Source organism: Dermacentor silvarum, chromosome 3 (assembly GCF_013339745.2).
Source record: "Dermacentor silvarum isolate Dsil-2018 chromosome 3, BIME_Dsil_1.4, whole genome shotgun sequence".
Classification (NCBI taxonomy): Eukaryota; Metazoa; Arthropoda; class Arachnida; order Ixodida; family Ixodidae; genus Dermacentor; species Dermacentor silvarum.
The window spans coordinates 128,516,018-128,537,818 of NC_051156.1; the positions used below are offsets into that span (position 1 = coordinate 128,516,018).

At 46.2% G+C, this 21,801-nt stretch overlaps 2 protein-coding genes across 2 annotated transcripts in view; one reads left to right on the forward strand and one right to left on the reverse strand.

The window, feature by feature from the left end:
- The window catches only part of LOC119444775 (uncharacterized), a 59,077-nt gene extending 49,873 nt beyond the window's left edge, over positions 1-9,204 (forward strand). The window contains exons 9-10 of the mRNA XM_049664733.1: positions 1,572-1,742; positions 9,058-9,204. Coding sequence (XP_049520690.1) covers positions 1,572-1,742; positions 9,058-9,195 — 309 coding nt within the window. The 3' untranslated portion in view covers positions 9,196-9,204. The remainder of the gene's footprint in view (positions 1-1,571; positions 1,743-9,057) is intronic.
- LOC119445778 (glutathione S-transferase 1-like) overlaps positions 1-21,801 on the reverse strand; it is a 603,258-nt gene that overhangs the window by 91,327 nt on the left and 490,130 nt on the right. The gene's annotated exons all lie outside the window — the stretch shown is intronic.

Here is a 21,801-nt window from a genome sequence, read left to right on the forward strand (position 1 = left end):
ACATTATTGCTGGTCACGCACGCGCCTTGACTATCAATACTTAGTTTCTCAATTCACAACTCACATAAACAACCAAGAAATACCGAATTTACAAAACGCCCATGAACGCATCTCTTTGACATCTGACTCCTCTGGCACTCGCGCTATTTAAAGCAAGGAATGAAACATAATTTACGCAAGCAACTTTTTATTGATTTAACGTTGCACAAATCTTTCTCCTGTCCACGCACCCCGCATATCGAGCATGCGGCCCGCGATATTTAGAAGCACGATGCTTCAAAGCGTTGTTTGCGCCCAGTCTTGTGATCAAGATACCCAAATAAACACGCAAAATTATTGCCGTTACTCTTTTTTAAATAATGTATGAATAGGATGATGTAGGCATAATATAGAACGATTACTCACGCTTTTGTTTCTGATACATGAAACAATAACATCATACGCTTGCTATAAAAACAGATATAGTGACTTAAATAAAGCCAGTCTGTTCGCGTAAAATTCGTACACATTTGAATCAGGCCCATAGGGCAACGCAGAACGTATATAGATGTACAATAAAGGTCAGAAAATGAGTAGACAAGGCTTGGCTGCAGTTTGAATACGGACATAAAGAGTATTGGTAATACGTGTCTAGAAAAGGTGTGTAAACGAACGACGAGATAAAGGCACATGGGTGCGTATTATTGCAATTGTGCTGCTTCCCTTTATTGTTTTTGTTTTCTGGTTTTACGTGCGTTTCTTTAAAATTTAGGGAGGATTGCTCCTCTATTATAAGTGGAATGAAAAAGCAATGAAGTAATAATTGTCTGTGATGTTTATTTTATCCAGAGGTGAAAACCCACAGGCTACCCTTGCTGTGTACATATTGGTCATGATGACGAATACATTTTTTATGTTGTGACGATCTATTCAGTGAACGAAATATATATATATATACATATATATATACATATATATATATATATATATATATATATATATATATATAGGTGCTTGCTTTTTTATTTAACCTGCCCAATTTGAACATTGAAGCAAGTGTCCCAAATTTTTATTCAATTTCCTAGAAAAGAATACACGACCATCGTCTTTCAATATCCCAATTTCTCAGCGCATAATAAATTGCGTGCGTCTGTGCAAACACTGCACGCACGTAGCTTATAAAATGCCGATTATGTAATTTGCCTGACCCATACACGAACGATAACTTGCATTTTCCCAAATGATTAAAGCGGGATCGAGCTCCTTTCTCTGTACACAAATCACACATCTTTCGGGATCTGCAGATATATTTCGTGCAATGTAGACATTTACTAACGGGCACTTTCACTGTGATAACGCGACGAGTCTATTGCAATCATATTCCTTTGCGTTTATTCAGTGGTTCGAGCGGCGATACGCTCACGTTAATAGCGAGATCCGCCAACAGTGAATTGTGGATGGTGAAAAAAAATGAAATCGAGTGAATTGAATGGAAATGGAGCAGATATGCCAGTTATTCATGGTGAATTTCAGTAATCTCTCTTTATTTCGCAAAGATTCTCTCTCTCTGTTTGTATTCATCCACACTATAGCGCCCTCGTGTCTGGTGCAACTCCAAGCCAACTGACGAAGAAGTGAGAGCATTTGAAGAGGACGTAGTCAGAGGGCTCGAACACCTGATCGGGGAAGGGAAGTTCGCTGTCGGCGATAAGCTCACTCTCGCCGATCTCGCTCTGACTGCCCACCTCTCTTTGGCTATCGAGGTAAGGCAACCGCATGCTTGCTGTGTCTTCTCACATTAGTCACGCTTGTTCGTAATCCGTAAATATTTCAGGGTGCGGAGCAAATTCGCCTGCCTATTGAGCATCAGCCGATTGAAAGGCTAGACATCGTTGAAGATGCTTGAGTTGTCCACGAATCTTAATGACAGTGGGGCCAAGCAATGGTCGATAGAAATAGCAAAACGTATTTTCTCTGGTAAAATTATACATATCTTACAACATTGCGGGAATCAGCGTAAGCGAAGCTTTGGCGAAACCGGCAAGAAAAAATGGCACATCGCTATGAGTTCTCAGAAAAGCAGGCACTGGGCTACTGCCGCAATGCTTCGAGCTGTTGCGCTGGGGGAATCGGACTCGATATCAACAATGAGACATAAATTTCTGTTTTTATTGCGCGACGGCTTCTATAGTCAACGAGAGGTCGCCGATAAACTCCTGATTGCAGGGAGCTAGGCAGGCAAACCTTTTCTTTAACACCAGCGTCCATCATTTAAGAAACGCCGCTGTGATCTTTTTCGATTATACTAACTGACAAACAGCAGCAACCTTTCGCCACAATGTAAACGCCCCGTCAAAAATCAGGCATAACTGACGCAATGCGCGAATCGGTGCAAATTACGGTTTCATGAGACAACAGCGCAAACAGGAGCAACACGGTGAGAGACGCGATGCTCATTTCGGGGACAAATTCGTCCAGTGGCTGTCACCAGCCAGGACAGTATGCATTGCAGAGCAAAGGTAGGTTTTATTCAGGGGCGATACTCGGCGAGGGTTCTCATTCGGTGGTTCCATCGATCAGTTTCTCAGATTTAGCGTTATGGCACGTACACACTAGCGGCAAAACGCGCGCGGCGCGCCGCCGGCGGCCAAACGGAGCAGCGGCAGGGCGGCCACACCAACCGGCGGCGCGCCGCTGCGGCAATCACGTGACAGACTAAACTCCTCTCCCCTTCTCGAACTATCCGGGAGCTCACGAGTGCAGATGATAGTGCGAAACGAGAAACAAGCGGTCGGGCGTGTCCGCATGGCACCAGTTTCCCGCGCGCACGTCACGGAAGCGGGCCGCTCTCATTGGTCTCCTTCATCCGCGGCACGCGGCAAACCGCAAAAAATCGGTCCAGGAGCGATCCCTGCCGCGGCAACAAAAACCCGTATCGCGGCTGCTTTCGCGGCGCGCGTCTTGCCACCGGAGGCGCGCCGCGCGCGTTTTTCAGCTAGTGTGTACGTGGCATTACTCTTCTCCAAACGCGTCGAAGTAGATGACGAACGGCGTTCCTGACACTGTGCGAAGAGAGAGAGAGACAGCGAGCTGGGTACTGTGCCAGAAACTTTGTAGCCGCCGTTCGAAGTCCGGCGCTTAGTCACGTGAAATCTCGCGATAGCGGTGGTATCCCAGATAGCGGCAGCTTCCCGAGATAACCTCAAGAAAGCTTCCTTCAAAATAAACACAATCACACAAAGCAGTGCAGAAATAGCTGAGGCACGGTTCTCGTCTGCCGGCGATCCAATAATGCTGCCGTAGACAAAGATATCGCATCGGCACTCGCTTGTTAGAAGAAGCGGCGTGGTACTTGCTTCGGATAATGCGGTACTGCCGACTCCGCTCGCTTATCTTCGTGCGCGCCGAGCGTATCGCTAGAGAGACCGAACACCGTCAAGTGGCGAAACTTTTTGCTAGATTTGTAAGCGGCGTTAAGCGAGGTTTTCCTGGCACGTGTTTTGGCAGATACGAAATGTGGTTGCTTTTTTATTGGCCTGAATACCAGAGGAGCTTTCCTGCCTTCAAAGCTACCGCCTGCCCCTGAAACCGTTCACGCGGGGTGATCTTTGAAATGCAGCGCAAGCAATGGTATGCGTAAGAAGTTTTTAAGACAAAACAACTATCGGCTAACAAAGCGTTTATAGAACGACAGGTTTACGAGAAGCTAAAAAATTATTCTGGATACCCTCTTTTTTTGTAGCGTACCTGATTGAAACGGTAATAATATTTCAATATTATCGTTAGAGTGGTGACTTCACTCAGTGCTGTAGGGACTAAACGTGTTTTTTTTTTTTGTAAATATTAAAACGAAAATAAAACAGAAAGTGTTAGTCAACTATATTGGTGACATCTAATTCTTTTGACGTAATAGAAATAATACTATTATTATGGACGATATTGTAAAAATACAACTATCATCAACATGATTGATGAGATTTAGTGCCTCAGTCTTTATGAGGAACGCAGTAGTGGAAATATACTTGTCGATTTTTGCAAGGTAGACAAGTAAGACGAAGCAAGAAAATTGCTCCTAAATAAGTATTTTTCTGGCAGAAAACAAACTATAACGTCCACCGTAATGGCCTGGTCACTTTTGATTGTTTCAAAAATTTGGCAAAGTCAGTAGGATTTTTCGAAGATTTAGTTTGAAACACATGAAAAGAGATAACGAAGAACTACTTAGTGTTATGCCACTTTTGCCAGGCGAGCAAAGGAGACGACTTTATGCGCTTCTATTATCGGAATCTTCAGAACTGTCATCTGCAGTCAGCCATGTAAACTTCGTCCAGCTAGAAAGGAAAGCCCGGGGCAAACCTTGGTGCGTTACCCGATGTTTCAGCATAATAGACAAACTAGGGAGCTAGAGCGAGTGGCCAGAACGTCGGCGTGTTCTCCTCTAACTTGACCTGCATCTGTGCCATCGCACATACAAATCTTGGAAAATAAACTACAACTAGGTAATAGAAAGAATATTATTGCGATAGCAATTATATGGACACTCCAAAGCAGATTTCTGCCGTCGGCGTCGTCGTCGCCGTCGCCGTTGCCGTGAGGTTCCGTATGACGTCAATGGAGATGAAATCGTCGCCGCGCGATGATAAGTGGTTCTTGAGGGAAAGGGAAAGGTTGGCGCTATCTTCTGCAGCCCTTGAGGGAGCACGGCTCAGCGCCGCCGAACGCTGTATGTGCGAGTGAAAGGGCGCGAGGGACGCGCTCTTTCACGTGGAGTATAGTGTATTCTAGGCACTATACGGGGAGTGAACCCACGGCGGAGAACAAACGCGCGTTCTGCGCCGTTCTTCCTTAAGGGCTGCAGAAGTAGGCGTCTCTTTCCTCCTTTACAATCACCATATATGTAGAGCAAACGCGCCTTCTTCCGACTCGCGAAAGGCGGTGGGGGGGGGGAGGAGGGGGAGGGAAGGGAGGTGACATTTAGCTGTGGCACCAAGTGCCTATTTATATTAGAGGCTCCTGCAACAGTCGGCAACGCCACACGCATTTTGTGCGAACGCGGGCAAAACGCCGACGGCGTCGACATTAGTTCTGCGTGTTGCCGGTGCTGCTGCATGTCCAAGTTTATACAGCTGATAAAGCTACTATCATTACTCCGTATAGCTCTCTACAAATTTGCTATCGCAATTGATGCTTCGCCTTTCAGGTGAAACTGCGACCACTTTTTTGTTTATACAACTGATAAAGCTTTATTACAAAAATGATCGGCCCCCAGCCAGGCACATGTATGAAAATATTCATTACAAGTTCTATAGCTGTATACAAACAGGTTAAACGTGGATCTAAAAAAACACCTAAATAAAAACAGATTCTTGAAAATTAAAGTTCAGTAAAACAAAAGTAACGAGAAAAGCGTGTTAACGCTCGGAAAATGATTAGTAGGCGCAGTGCCACAATTATATCTAGAAAGAATAAAACTGATTAGTAGGAGGTAATATCACATACTAATTAATGACCAAAAGTGCATGGTCAGCTTGCCAGCACCTGCTTCTGGGGCCACCGGATTCAAGATAGAAAGCCAGTACTTTCTGGCTATATTTAAAAATATATGGTAAAAGAAATTCCACGCAAGCAGAATCCCGAGATGAAATGATCATCTTCATAGGGAACTTGCTCAGGCAGCTTCTCACACTACGAAAGTTCTAATAACATAATGCTGCCAGAGACTTAGAGATTGGCTTTGGAAATTAGAAATATTCCTGACACTGCCGGAAACCAATCGATACAAACATATGCGAAAATGAACCATCAAAACGTTGCCCTCAGAACATTTCCATAAGTGCACCGCAAGGCGAACAAACGTGCCACAAATAGCAGTCAGAAGCCCACCTCTAAATTTCATTACCTAACTGTACAGTTCTGCCTAGTATATACGTACTTGGGCCATGGTCAACCGCACAAAAGTCGAAAAGACACACTAATAAAGCACACGCTGCTCGCGCGCGGAACATTGCCGCGCACTTGCGTCGAGGTGCGTGTTGTTGAATTTATATTAGTGGCGATGCGAAGTCAAAGCTAGATTGCGAGTTCAAGCTTCTTTTATTGCGATAGCAATTATATGGACACTCCAAAACAGATTTCTGCCGTTGGCGTCGCCATCGTCGTCGCCGTTGCCGTCGCCGTGAGGTTCCGTATGACGTCAATGGAGATGAAATCGTCGCCGCGCGCAGCCGAACGCTGTATGTTCGAGTGAAAGGGGACGAGGGACGCGCGCTTTCACGGGGAGTGAACCCACGGCGGAGAACAAGCGCGCGTTCTGCGCCGTGCTCCCTTAAGGGTTGCAAAAGTAGGCGTCTCTTTCCTCCTTTACAATCACCAAATATGTAGAGCAAACGCGCCTTCTTCCGACGCGCGAAAGGCCATGGGGGAGGGGGGGTGGAAGGGAGGCGACGTTTAGCTGCGGCACCAAGTGCCTATTTATATCAGAGGCTCCGGCAACAGTCACCAACGCCGCACGCATTTTGTGCGAACGCGGGCAAAACGCCGACGGCGTCGACAACAGTTCCGCGTGTTGCCGGTGCTGCTGCATGTCCACGTTTATACAGCTGATAAAGCTACTATCATTACTCCGTATAGCTCTCTACAAATTTGCTATCGCAAGTGATGCTTCGCCTTTCAGGTGAAACTGCGACAACTTTTTTTATTGCGATAGCAATTATATGGACACGCAAAGCGGATTTCTGCCGTCGGCGTTGTCGCCATCGCCGTGAGGTTCCGTATGACGTCAACGGCGATGAAATCGTCGCCGCGCGCCGGACGCTCTATGTGCGAGTTAAAGGGCGCGAGGAACGCGCGCTTTCACGGGGAGCGAACGCACAGCGAACAAACGCGCGTTCTGCGCCGTGCTCCCTGAAGGGCTGCAGAATTAAGCGTCTCTTCCCTCCTTTACAATCACCATATATAGAGAGCAAACGCGGCTTCTTCCGTCGCGCGAAAGGCTGTGGGGGGAAGGGAGGGAGGGAGGGGAGGCGAGTTTAGATGCGGCACCAAATGCGCATTTATATAAAAACGTTGCGAGGCGAGAAGGTGGTAAAGACTTCCGACACTGCTCGACGAGTTTCCCGTTCTGATCTTGTCGAAAACCTCCGAGCCGCCCCCAGAGGCCCTAGCAACAGTCACCAACGCCACGCGCGTTCGGTGCGAACGCGGGCAAAACCGCGACGGCGTCGACAACAGTTCTGCGCGTTGCAGGTGCTGCTGCATGTCCAAGCTTATACAGCTGATACAACTACTGTTAGAGTTTACTAGATTGGGGGAGTGGGTCCAACGAGGGCTCTGCGCTGAGGCATTTTTTATTGAAAATCCAGGTGGCGCCACCGTCACTTTCTTCCGAATGAGCAGCCCCGCTCGCCGGCCAGACGCTTGTCGCGTCGGAGACCCTACCGCAGCTGCATTGAGCATTGACAGGCGGATACTCGGTGGCGGTAACACTGAGATTATTCCGCACCAATCTATTGTAAATAAAATGGAAAAAAGAGCGGCGGAAAAAACGCAAACGACGCAACAACAACGGTGCGTCGAGCAGACGACAGCTACTCAGCCCGCGAGCTCGCCTCAGCCAATGAGCGCTGCCGAAACAGCCTGAGCCAACGTTTATTGGCCGGAGATTCAGAAGAAGGAGACGGCAGCGCCGCCACATTTTCCGTGTTTTTTGCTTCACCCTCACCGCTTGCTAAGGCGTCCGCTGGACCCACTCCCCCTTCTAGTACACTCTAATCCTTCTAGTACACTCTACTACTATCCTTACTCCGTATAGCTATCTACTAAGTTGCTATCGCAATTGATGCTTCGCCTTTCGGGTGAAACTGCGACATTTTTATTATAAATCATGCTCGCCCTCTGACGCTCATCAGTATTGTGGTAGGGTGCTGAGGTACAGGAACTTAATTTAACCAAAAACTTGAAGATTTTGTTCTAGCAACGTTAACCTTAGACTGAAGAGAGGAAATATCCCGCGACTACTTTCACAAGGCTGCCTTATCGTGTTCCTGGGTAAATATTTTATTTTCTTTAGTAAATTGCACTAGCAGACATAAGTGCACAAAGAGGAGTAAAATTTGAACATTTTGTCCAGCGTTTCCCATAGCCGTTACCGAGCATTTATGGAAATACTTCTGTGCTTTCTCAAAGTGCAATATTACGTTGTCCATGGTCCTCCATAAAGACAAGTGCAGGTTGACTCATTCCACGGAAGGCTGTATAATTTTTTTTCGCCTTGTTGCTTAACACCGTCATGCTTGTGTGTGCTGCTGCTGCCGCGTTTGCGTCACGCTCCTCATTCCAAATCCACTAATTATTCGCCTGGTCACGGCTGTCGCGCTGACGGTGAGATGATTTTCAAGCTTGAACAATCGGCTCATGATTTGCGCTTCCCATTTTTGTCGGCAGCATGTCTAGCCGATGAAACTGACATGGTGAAATAAAGACACAATTACCGCTGCGGTAAGCGAGGCAAGTGTTACTTCAAGAATTCTGACGAGCCAGGGCTGGCTCTGCGCGCGCGTAGTGCCATTGTCCGCAACACTTTGGGGCCACGTTACCTTTTCAGTGATGCGTATTTTCCTTAAGGACTCTTCATCGTTGATATTACATAAGCGGTGGGGGACAACAGACAAAGCATTTACTAGAGGAAAGGAAAACAGGCCTGCATGACCTAGTATGCTCTAGTATGTTATTCTGCATAGCAGAAAAGGAGATTGGACGAAAAAGAGTAATGAAAGATGGTAAGAACAGGAGGAAGGGATACATATATACAATAACCATGTAACACAGTGGCTTCCCCAAACTGGCGAGTCTAGTCCGGTTGCATTCAAATAGTCCATAACAGCCCTTGTAGCTGTTTTTGCTACTGTGTCGTTCAACATAGTGGCCAAAATATTACTTTCATGCAATGTTTTTATTCGGATACCCGCCAGCGGAGAAACCAGCAGCTTCCACTGCAGACATTCCTTACTGTAATAGAAAAGTAACTTGAAGACAGACTCCCTTATTTCTAATGTCCCACTACCATTATTTCACTTTCAGAACGACTCGGTTTGCTGCGGGAAGTTTCCCAGGCTGGCAAGTTATTACGAACGTGTGAAGTACGAGCTTCCTTACTTTGAAGAGATATACAGGCCTGCCATCAACCACTTCAAGCAGCTGTGGGCCAACCTTGAATAAATATAAAAAGCTCGTTCACTAATTGTGGGGTTTTACGTGCCAAAACCATGATCCGATTATGAGGCACACCATCGTGGGAGACTCCGCAAATTTGGACCACCTGGGGTTCTTTAACGAGCACCTAAATCTAAGTACACGGGTGTTTTCGCCGCATTTCGCCCCCATCAAAATGAGGCCGCCGTGGCCGGGATTCGATCCCGTGACCTCGTCATCAGGTATGCCCAACACCATATCCACTGAGCAACCACGGCGGGTAGCTCGTTCACTAATCGCGCAAGAAGTCTCGCTGCTGAAAGAAAGCAATCATCTTCAAGAATCGCATGTATGCATCCTTATTTTTCATCATTAACTATAGAAAAACAGAGGTGGTACCATAAGGTAGTGCCGAGAACAGCGTATCACTACAGAAAAAAAAAAGAAATATGTCGCAAGTCACACAACGTAACAAAAGTAAAATAAGCGCAAATTTAAATGAGTTAACGATAGCCCTTGAAATCACGAAACCTCACCAAAAAGAAATACACCTCAAAATGTCTCAAGCACAACCATGAGAGTACAGATGCACAAGATGTTGGAATAGTGAGAAATCAGCGAAGATCACTGTTTGGGAACGAATATGCATAGAATTTCACAGCTACATACTTAACACATGTACAATGTCACTTTTCGCATGCGGAAATCTACATGTACTTCTTATCCTAGTATTGATCAGGAATACGACTGATCTTCCAAACCTCTATAAAAGCAGTCAGTGCAAGTTTTTGAAAAATAGCTGCTAGTCATGGCCTCAACAGTTTCTTCGGACTATTGTCTTGCGATCAAGCTTCATGTATTTGGAATAAAATAGGTTTCTTGGTTTTCGGAGAATTTGCGGCTTTCTAAATTAATGTGCTCCACATCCACATCTGAGTTGACATTTTCGCAGTGAGCGTTTTCAGCACGGTCAACACGATACAGAAACACTTTTTGGGCAGTTGGTTCCCAGTCGCTGAGGGTGAATAAGTGTTTATATTCAAGAGTTGAGTTCTACACAATTCATTAAGGAAATCAATTTACACATCAGGATCACTTTCGCAGAAAGCTTCTTGACTATAATGTCTCGCAATTAAAAATGGCAGCCAATCCCGACACTGCAGATATTAACAGGAGTGGCCTGGCGTAATGCACTTACGAATGAAAATTAATGTTTATGAATTTCTTCCCTCAGGCCTTATAAATTCCGCCGAACTCTGTTTATATAAATCTAAGTGTGCTTTCAGTTGGCCATGCTTAGTAGGCATTTACCGCTACTGCGACTTTTGTATAGGCAAAATATCCGATGACTGTATTACAATAATTAAAACGAGGCACCCGAGACAGAACGAGCATATTTGCTGATAAAGCTTTCTAACAGAAGGTGAATTTCGAAGCATTGTAATAACTACCAGTTGAGTAGTTATTGAGTACTACCAGTTAACCTTTTATTAGCCGTTATAAGGGGGCATGTTGTGATTGTATAATTTCAGTGTGCCAGTGCTAGAACAATAATGCGGAGTCAAAATGTGCGTTACTGAGTTTTCTTTTCTTAGTGGCCGAGTGTATCAACGCTTGAGATTTTAATTATTTATTTTCCAAACTGGGTGGTAATAGACAATGCCTTTAGCAAACTCTAATATTCTAATTCTTGTCTCACTTACACAGTGCTACGTGCTCCCCAATGTCACTAACATAAGTTTAACTCATGAGATTCTGTTATTTGGTAACCGCATTAGCAATGACTGCGCAAACAATGATATCCGCCGGTGATGCTCTGTTAGTAGAAGTCATTTCTTATCGAACCCATTATATTTATAGTTAGTGTACTAACTATGCAGCCGCAGGAGACGCGTGCCAACACCGAAGGATAGAAAAGAGAGAGATATATAAATGAGATGCGGAAAAAAAGCGAACGCGGAGCCCAGTGGCAGATGAAAGACAGCGAGTAGCGTGCGCTGTCACCAGGCCACCAATGACGTCATTACTAAGGCATGCGGTGAGCGCGTTCACCGATAGCATACATGAAAACAAAGCTCTGGCGTGGGCTTGGTACCCACTGCGCATGTGCTACTTCGCCTGCGCCGCCGCCACTAGAGAATGCGCGCCGCGCGAGCTAAGCGTTCCCGTGTTCACGCTTTCTTTTAGAACGATGAGCAACGCAACCGGTGGAAGTGGTTCGTCTGCTGCTGATGTTAAAGGCTGATTCACACTATAGGCCAACACGGCAACGATTTTTGTCTATCGACTGTTGGTGGCAGCGTTTTCTTTCCTTTGAACCGTGGGCCATAGCGTTTGCCGTTCCGGAAACTGCTTGCGTCATCAGTCGGCAGACCAAAATCGTTCTCGTTTCGGCGTAGTGTGAATCAGCCTTAAACGAGCTGCCCAAGCAGAGGCTCAGCGCCGCCACCGAGAGGACCCTTCCGTTAAGATTGAAATTCTTTGGCTCAGTACATCGCGAATTCAAAACAACTAAACAGTGGCGCTCAGATTTCGCATTAGGGTGTAGTGTAATCGTCGGTGAATTTTTTTACTGGCCTGAAAGCTAGTATTTCTCCGGGTACCACAGCATTAGGACACAGCAAACCACCTGATAACAGAAACGGCACTATTTTGACAATTTATCATGGTCGTGCTGCAGAGGACGTCAGTAATAACATTCAGAATATTTACATCACTGGAGCCGACTGGTATACCGTAGTAGAATATTAGTTTTTTGCGACTGCCTGCATCCAATGCTGGTGTCAGTTATCGTTAATTACTTCGCCTGTGTCGTATACTTCTGTAAAAGTCCATCTACGTCGCTCTAGTGGAACAGTCGAGTCTACATGTGCAATTTTCTGTTAACACAACAGAAAGCTCAGCAAGTTGGCAGGTATCAGTCAATAAATCACAGAATCATTTTATTTTATTATCAAATACACTTGGTGGGTACAGACAAAAAGCCATCTATATAGATTGACAGGGTCTGCACCCCCTAGTAATTGGCAGACACGGCACACGATAAATACGGCACTTCAACAGAAATGTACCGAAGAGTGTACAAGTCAGGTGTATTAACTGAATGGTCGTAAATTAATTGCTAATGCCATAAATACTACAAAAATCATTGCAAGACCGCAGATGCTCGGGCTAGTCGGTACATACTCGAAAGGGAAACCGTGAAAAAAGCACAAGACAAGAAGGGAGAAACACACCAGCGCTGGTGTGTTTCTCCCTTCTTGTCTTCTTGTCGTGTTTTTTTCGTGCTGTTTCCATTTCGAGTACAAAAATCATAATAACAAGTCATTGTGCAAAAAACGCGTGTACACAAAAAGAGGTTCACATGAGTATACATGAACACCACATGAAGTTGCATATCGTGTTGTGAAGGGAGAACACTGAAAATGGAGCCATGATCAAAATAAGCAAAATGAAATATCCACGGCCATGACCCTGGCGGTTGTTACGGGTACAAAAATGGATATCACAATGACTAGCTTTATACGTACCAAACACCCAGGAGAATGTTAAGAGGCTGCAATAGCTTTAGCATGCTTATCAGCCACTGCATCATGCATTGTCACAGACTCCAAGGCAGCCTTAATTAATTCCACTAAGGGACTTATATCCCCTCTAGCATACCGGATTACCATTCGCACACACCTTACCCACACAAGAACTGTCTGACTGATCAAGAGGCCAGGCCATGCAAGGGTAAATGGTAACAACACTGCGCACAACGCTTCCCGACCAAGTATCAACAGGGAGAGTCTCTTGAGTCGCCCATCTCTCTCCGCACAACAAATCCCCTAAGACACCCAAACAGTACTACGCCTCCCAGAACCAGACCCCAGATTCAGACAGAATAGTTGCCCACTGCGAATGGGAGATCGAATGACTACTTATCAGTGGCGGAGCCAGAATTTTGCTTCAGGGGCCGGGGGGGGGGGGGGGGGGGGGCACACTTTGCAGCGTGGCCTCCTCCTTCCAGAATTTGTCGGGGGATCAAATACATGAGTAATAACTGCATTGCCATTACCAGTGCCATTGTATATTAGAAGCTGCCAACGAATTCTTGAACGCTACGCACTGTCAGGACTAGTCAAATATGTATTTCTCCAGTGACGCTGTATACCTCTACTAGCCAAGAAAATGTTCGTGCCGTTGGCGTAAGCAAGCAACGCAAAGCTCAAAATTGAATACAAACAGCATATCTACTTTGAAATCAGGCATACAGCATACAGCTCAGCACTCGTTTTCAAACGAGAGACCACAGAACAGCATCAAAACCACATGATGGATGATAGGGCGAGCGTGCACAATGAGAACAGCCTCCGACGTGTTCCGGTAAAGAATAGGTTTGCAGCTGCTTCGAATGGGTTGACGTCATTCAAAACCCTCGTGCGAAGTGCAAACCGTATAATGTATGCTAATGAAGTCTGTGAATATTGCGAAGCACGCTCCTTCTCCCGCGTGTGTTTCCCGGTAAATATTGCGGTTGCGTAAGCTACTAGTGGAAAAGTACCCAACAGCAAAGAAATCACGTAGTGACATCACTACGGTCTAGCAACTACAATACAATACAATACAATATAGTTTTATTCGCCCGTTTTTTTTCTGAATGAATGAACTCATTCAGTTCATTCCAGGCTACCATGGCTAGACCACGGAAAGTAAAGACGCCAGAAGAACAGCGTGAATATAATGTCAATGTGAAGTAATAAAGGTGTTTTTGTGAAGTAATGAAGGTTGTGGTTAAGTACATTTCACTTGTCTCTGGTTTCCCTGTTTTACAGCCACGTCTGCGAATTCAAGTGACATCACAATGGGTAATTGCTGTGGGTGTCGTTTACAGCTTCGCTTCCAACCAGATAAAATAATCTATTAGTGTGTCCCAAAATTCTTGCAGAAATAAGTGATATCAATGCTTCCACATTTTTTGTTTATTTAATAAGTAAAGAAACTATCAGGCGCACTTTAGAACTGTATCAGTTCGAAACCAGCATAGCAGTGCATGCAGATTATGAAGAAAGTAGGAGCCATGAAAGGAACAAGTTGAGGACAAATATTTTGATGAATCTTTCTCACGTAACAACCTTGTTTACATTTTTGTACATATGCAACGGCCAGATAAAAACCTCAATAACGCTGTCCCTTGTTCCGATGTATTGCGATAGAGTTGTTACCGGTCCTGTAATGTGAATAATGACACCGAAATTATAGTCGCCACAGAGAGTATATATAAAAAGCAGGAGTTCTGCAAAATATACATTAGAAATGCAAAGATATAATGAAATATGCAAATGTGAAGATACAGCTTGGTGGTAGTACGGATGGTCCAATTACAAAAAAGTCCTTTGAGATTGTGCTGTGTTTTTGGAACCGTTGGTGTAACTCAGCTAATACGTGGTGCATGAATGCAATGAACACTTATACGGGAAAATTCCTCAGCATTTTCTGATGCGACGCTCCCACGATCCTACTGTCGGACACCGGTTCGTCAGCGAATCGTGCGATCATTTTTGATCGCCGACTGTACCACATCTATGTCGTCAATGGCGGCGCTCATGTCGATGTTCCAGCCGTGGGGGTATTCTGTAAGAATCCACCTAGTGGACTATCCACTTCGGCTGCTCCAGCAGGACAAGCGCAAAGGTGCCAGCCATTCTCCTTCGCGCTCGTGCTGCTGGAGCCAATGGCACAGCCGAAGTGGACAGTCCAATAGTTGAATTCTTACAGATACCCCCCATGGTCCGCAGGTTCTTTGCAGAGGCAGAGTCACCGCTAACACATGCTCCGCCACATGCAGGCTCACAAGTAATGCCGGTGACCAAAGTGACAACGCTCGACTATTTGTCTGAACTGGATTTTCGCCACTGCCATTTAATTTTATCTCCCTTAGAGCTGCGATCACCTGTTCAAACAGATTCACATACGATAAAAGTGCATCATGTTTTTCCACCCAGCGCGCTTCACATAATCCCAAAAGTCGCTGCCTTGTGGGCTCAGGACACATCAAACTTATGATTTATCCTAAAACATGTCGGCGGTTAGGAGATTTGCGGGGGAAAATGCGGTGTTGTCGTCAGCGTTCCAAAGCAGCTTCGGATATCTGTGATGGAGCACGCCGCACAGAGAACTAGGTTTAGGGGGTGGCTGGCGCAATGTGTGTATAGTGCGGCTGGATATTTCTTGCAAACGGCAGCTTCCACCCCATTCGTTTTACCAGCCATTGAGGTGGCACCATCATAACCTAGGCCACGAAGATGATGCATGTTAATTCCAAGGTCTAGCAGAAATTTTGTAATGGCTTTTGGCGAGGGCCCTGCCACTTTGGTCCTGAATTGGTACAAAACCTAAAAACAATTCGATGTCTTTGGCATCATTGTTTAGGTACCTTGCACAAACAGTAAGCTGTTCGATTCCAGCAATATGTTCCGTTGCGTGAGCAAGTACGGAGAAGCAGCCTGCAGCGTTTACTTTTGAAACTAGCCTTTCTTTTATAATTTCACCACAAATTTAAATAATTTGGTTTTGTACATTTGGGCTTAAATACGACGCATTACTGGGGCAACTAGCCAAATAGTTCTTCAGATCTGTATCTGCACAACCAGCTCGCATGCGAAGAAGTGCTCTGAAACTACCAGTATTTTCAGCGGGGGCTTTGCCTAAATTCACCGGACCACTGTCCCTATGGCCACGTAGAGCCAGACCTTGTAGCGCGCAAAAAAAGAACTGGCTTAATAATAGGCCGTTAATTTTCTTCGGTTTTCTCTTCTTCTCGTTTGCGTGCCCTGGTTGAGCTGGTCAAACACATTTTGGGCGCTTCTTGAAAATGTTTGGAGAAAATTATTAGCTGGCAGCTGACAGTCACAGTAATATTTGCTATTTTCGTGTGTGTGGAAGATTTCGAGTGCGTGCTTCCATTTATGAAACGGCTTGAACACGAGGGCGCGCATGTCGGCCCAAGTTTATAAGAACTTCCGACCCATGAAGTTTTGGAATTAAAATGTATGCGCCGCGTAGATTGCGCGGCCGCCGCGAGGTGCCGCGACGCGCCCGATCATCATTGAAAAACCCTTGAAACTTTCTGCTCGGATGGGGCTCCGTGCATTAGGTGACTCCAGGTGCATGGGCGTTGCCACGAAATCCAGCCAGAGTCCGCAATGTGCGCGCAGATATGCCTTTTCGAGCGTGAAAACGATATTGTGCGTAGGGGGGGGGGGGGGCGCTGATGGGGACCCCGCGGGCTACGCCCCCGCTACTTACGGAAAAATTATCGAATACTATCGAAATGCTCGCTACAACTAGCCTCCTCCAAACGAATCAATAAACTAACATCACGCGACTACATGGCGACTTCTGCACACAAGCACCTTCCCTACACCACTACTCATGCACCCAATACACCCGAAAGCATACTGATCACACTGTCAGACGTGCGATACACCACGTGCAGGCCTCCATCACATTATATGGACCTGCATGCCTATCAGCTCCAAACAATATCAGACACAGCGTAAACAACAATGCTAAAATAAAAACCTCTGAGCAGCGGGAGGCTATACTGCTCATCGAATGCTCAGAAGCCCAGCTCTGGGCTGTCCGGCTGGCGGAAGACGCCGCTACGGTTCAAGGCCTGACCTGCGTCTGACGGAAAAGGGAGCTTTACGAGACCAGCCTCCCGGCCAATGCGTTCCGCTATCGAACCAAGCAGGGACTTTTCAATAACGATGTTTTATCTCTCTCTGTCCACGGTATTCAAAGTCAGGAGTACAAAATACGGACTCAAGAAGAACATGGAGAATCTTTTTGTTCTCCTTATTGTTCTTGTGTCAATCCTGCCTCTCCATGCTATGTATGTTTGCCGTAAGTATTTTCACCTGCGTGATGCATTGGTCACCATGTCCCTCTTTCGGCTATTGAAATGGGAGGAGCTTGCATAGAAGGTCGCTGTAGCTGTTTTCTAGTAAATTCATCTGACGTCCCTTTCAATAGGTTAATCTTTGAGGTTGCACGAATGTGTTCTGCCTCACTGAGCTTGCACAAAAATGCAGGGGAGAAATCCGAACCGGACTATGCAAAATAATTGCTTGTTACGAGAGTACGACTAGCACGAAAGGATCATGAGCTGTTATCTTTGAAAACTTCCTACTGTATCAATTATCGTGCTTAAAACTCATATTTTAGAATGACTGAAAGCAAGCGATGCGATCGGTGCTATTTTGGTCTCAGATGGGCTCTAGAGGTTTGCTATACAGGGCGTTTCAGCTAAGTCAGGCCAAGCTTTAAAAAATCCATGTACGAGATAGGAAAATGCAACCAACTTAGTACTGTGCTCTTGAGCAACTCGAACTGTATTTGACTATAAGCTTAGGTAATTATTACCAATAAGTATTTAACAATAAACAATAAAGCAACCTTTAAAGGAATAATTTAAATGCAATATGTTCAATGCGGAAGCTGTAGAACCTATTGTGAAATCACCAAATAATCTTTTTTTCGTGTTGATAGCTGCTGTGGTTTCAATTTTGCTGGGCGGTAAGGAAACCGACCGAAATGAGACAAAGTATCACGTGAATGCCCGCTTGCGCACAAGACATTAGAGCCCTCAAATGTTCCATGAACGAATGATCGATGCAGCACGCAGACCGAAGTCACAAACTGCAGGATTCAGCAACTCAGATGGATCGAATACACTGGTCTCGGCTTCCACTTTCGTAGAGATATCTTGTCGGTTCAAGCCATAGGATTCGCGATACATTTTTACAGCGGATAGAAATGTATCGCAGACGATGGGTGTAGTCATTGCCTATCATTTTACAGCAAGGCTGTTAAGGGCTTTGTTCCCCAGAATCGTGTCCGCGTGTAGAAAAAAACTATGATCATCAGCATTGGCTCGAGTGTCGTCGTCTTCTTCCGCAGCTGGCTCGATTGGCGCCCCATGGTTTGCGCTTGTGCCGTTGGATGCTGTACCGAGTACGATCGCGTGCCACAGCACGGCATCCAACGACAGCACAGCTTCTTTTTTCTGGGGTTTTACGTGCCAAAACCAGTTCTGATTATGAGGCACGGCGTAGTGGAGGGCTCCGGATGAATTTCGACCACCTGGGGTTCTTTAACGTGCACTACAACGCAAGCACGCGGGCGTTTTTGCATTTCGCCTCCATCGAAATCCATTCCAACGACACCTAGAATAACGCGTAGAACGACGCGTAGAACAACAATTCCGGCTCCATATGCGCGGCGGCGGCTCCATGTGGGTGGCGGTTTCCCGCCAATTGTGTGTTAGCACAGGTGTCAAAACGGACGATGGATGACGTATTGTTATACCCCTCGCATCTGCCGATGCTTCTTTCACAAGTGTCACGATACTCGGTGGCGGCACTTCCCACCAACCGTTGTGCCCCTTTGTCTCGTGACGTAGACATCGCGCTATTGCTGTTATTAGCAGTTGCCCTTTGGCCTCGCTATGGGACGGACGCTCGTTTAACCACATCTTCCAGGATCCTGACGATGCCGTGCAGTGTGCCGCGGCTATGAAAGATGTGGCTCATACGCTAGTCAATGACGATGGGGTGGACTTGGCGCAGGAAACGCACTACTTGGCCATCGCGCCGGGCGAGAACGAGACGCCAGTTTCCTAGTTCTTTGACGAACAAGTCGAAGACGCACAATATACTGAATAATGATAATATATAAATTGACTATAGCAATATTTACTATAGCAGGCCGACCAGCTTCGCTGGCTTCCATCTTCCCAGTTGTAGAAATGCTCTTAATTCATTGCTTGCGGACTATTCATGCCTCCGGTCTGCGTGCCGTGTCAATCCTTCGTCTGTAGGATGATTGTGGGCACGAATGTCAGCGCGCGTAAGCGCGTAGTCATGTGGTATCTTTTTTTGCAAATATAGCGAGCTTTCTTTGCAAAGCTTGAAAAATTAAAACCATAGCAAGAAATCATTTGGATATTTCTCAATAGGTTCTGAACTTCTACATTCAAGATTTTGCGTTTAAATCAAAGCTTTAAAAGTTGGTTAAAGAATTATTGTTAAATAATTGCCTAAGCTCATAGGAAAAAATACTTTCATTTGCTCGAGATGACACCAAACAATACTAAGTTGGTTGCATTCTCGTAACCCACACGTGGATTTTTTTACGTTTGGCTAGACATAGCTGAAACACCTTGTATATGCTGTTTGTTAGTACCTGAATATCTGGTCAACATTAGCATTTACCCGTTCCAGCACCGTTAAAGCTAGGGAAACATGCAGTTGACAATTTCTTTAACAGTACCGCGCGAGCGTCGACTTGTGAACCGGCCTGCTCCTTCTAAAAGCGCCAAGCGACGAGATTCACTCGAAGCGCAAGCTTCGTCTGCTAGGCTCTTCCTAGCAGCACGACGCAGCCCCTGGCACGACTAATTCGGCGCAAGCTTCTTGGCTCATTGGAAGAAGCAGGAGCGTGTGCCCCTGGTTTGCGTCTTTTCTTCTTTTTCTTTTTTTTTAAATGAGTACTGCCCTAGTGCGCATGCACAGGAAAATACTCTGCAAAACGTGCAAAGATGCAATGTAACTGTATCATATAGGGGCAATAAAGACCAGCGCAAGAGGGAATTATCATCTATTTATCTTTTATCTTGCTCTCTTTGTTCTTGATCAACCGCTGCATGTGTACTACAGCGGCGTATGCTATATATTAAAAAATGGCGCGTCCCGGTTCACGTGGACTTGCGTCTTCGATAAGCCGGGCACCTTAAACTGAGTTAATCGCGACAGGGGTGGATTCATGCCTGTGGGAAGAGCCAAGCAGACGAAACTTGCGCTTCGAGTGAACTTTGTGCATATGCGCTACTCTTGATCATCTCATCGCTTAGCGCCGTGATAAGGCATTGACCGGCTGGCCAGTCGACGCTTGCCCGGTACTGTTCAAGCATCGGTCGACTGTTTATGGTTAATAAATTCGATAAAGTGGCTTGCACCCCGTGCTGCGTGCTCGGCGCCTTGCTTCCGAGCACGGTGTAGGAATAAGGAGAGGTGCTGACACTCTCCCCCCAACGCGCGCGAAAGCGCCGCTCGCTCGCGTCCAGATTATGTTCGGCTTGGTTGCAGCTGGTTCGGCGCCATCGTAGAGGGCGCTGCGGTATGCGGTCCCAGCATAGAGAAAGAAATTCAACAAGAGGGGACACTCGGCAAAAACTGGCCACAGGAAACACGTCACCATACGTCACGCTATACTTTTGACACCGAACGTTAGCTGCCGCGAGCATCGAAAAAAAAGAAAGTGAACTAAAGTTAACAGGAATTGATTTATTTTTTAAATTCTTTACCACGAAAACTAAAACGTTTTGCGTATAAATGAACTTAAGCTTTGCGACTTATTTTCCTTGCCTTACCTAGCCACAGGTCAATGACGCGCCAGATACATGCGTCATCCACCAGACAGTCCCCCGAAGCCAGCGAGTGCGGCCGCGCGCGCGTTTGAGCGCTCGCCCGCGGCGACCCGTCTGTCCCCTTTTTTTGTAAAGTAGCCTGGTTTCGTGGGCTCCCGGCGTATGCTTACGTTCCTTTTGCACTGGGACAAGACACCACTGCACTATTGGATTACGGCAAGGTGAGAAATTTGGTTTCACAGTCTACGACGCATTTAGGCTTATGGCACGGGACCGAGACTTAAGACGCAGTTAGCGAAAAACAGCTCGGACGTTCTGGCGCAGTTAATTTGAGTTAATGAATCGTGCTGGGACATGTTTCCGAAGCTTCCTAGGGGATTATTGTAACTTATTTCGGTTCTGCTGAGGCACACTGGCCGCGCAGCGTGCTGTGACGCAGTTAGCGAGAACCAACTCGGTCGTAGTGCGCAGTGTAGTGCATCTTACTAGGAGAAGTTTGTGCCGCTTTCTCTGACGCCAGACATTACTGAAGAGTAATTTCGTTACTTTCTGGGGTACTTTTGAGGCACGCTGGCCGCACAGCGCGCTGTGACGCAGTTAGCGATAAGCAGCTCGGCCGTGGTGATAAAGTTTGTTTGGCGTGTAATGAATCTTATAGAGGGTCAAGTTTGTGACGTTTTTTGTGGCCCCGCAACAACGTATACCTTCTTTCGGTACACACGCCTGTTGAAAACGCGATGGGTGATTGCCAAGAGTGATAACATGGGAGTGTGCTGCTGGCGCCGGCAGAACGCGCGAAAGATAACGCCGAGGAACATATCACACTTGTAATTCGAAAATTCCGTCTTCTAAAGGACTGAAAACAGGCTTTGCACCCACGCATTTGTCTTGAGTGCCTGTTGCGTCCGTCTCTGTGTATGTCACGTACCGTCGCATAACCTGAGGCCTAGGGCGCGATTTTGTACGCGTTCCAAAATGGAACGGAGGCGGTTCGTTCTTTACGTCACGAAATAGGCGGTCCGCCATGTTCCCGAGGACGAGAGGAAGCAAAGAGCCAATGAGCGAAGTGGACGCCTGCGTCACGCTTTTGACGTCTGCTTGGGGACCGTATAACATACTTAGAAGCGTTTCTAACATGTTGAGAAATATCTGGCTATTATGACTGAGTAGCAAAATGTGTTGGTGTTAGTTTTCAAAGATTCAGTTTGGAATGCGCAACG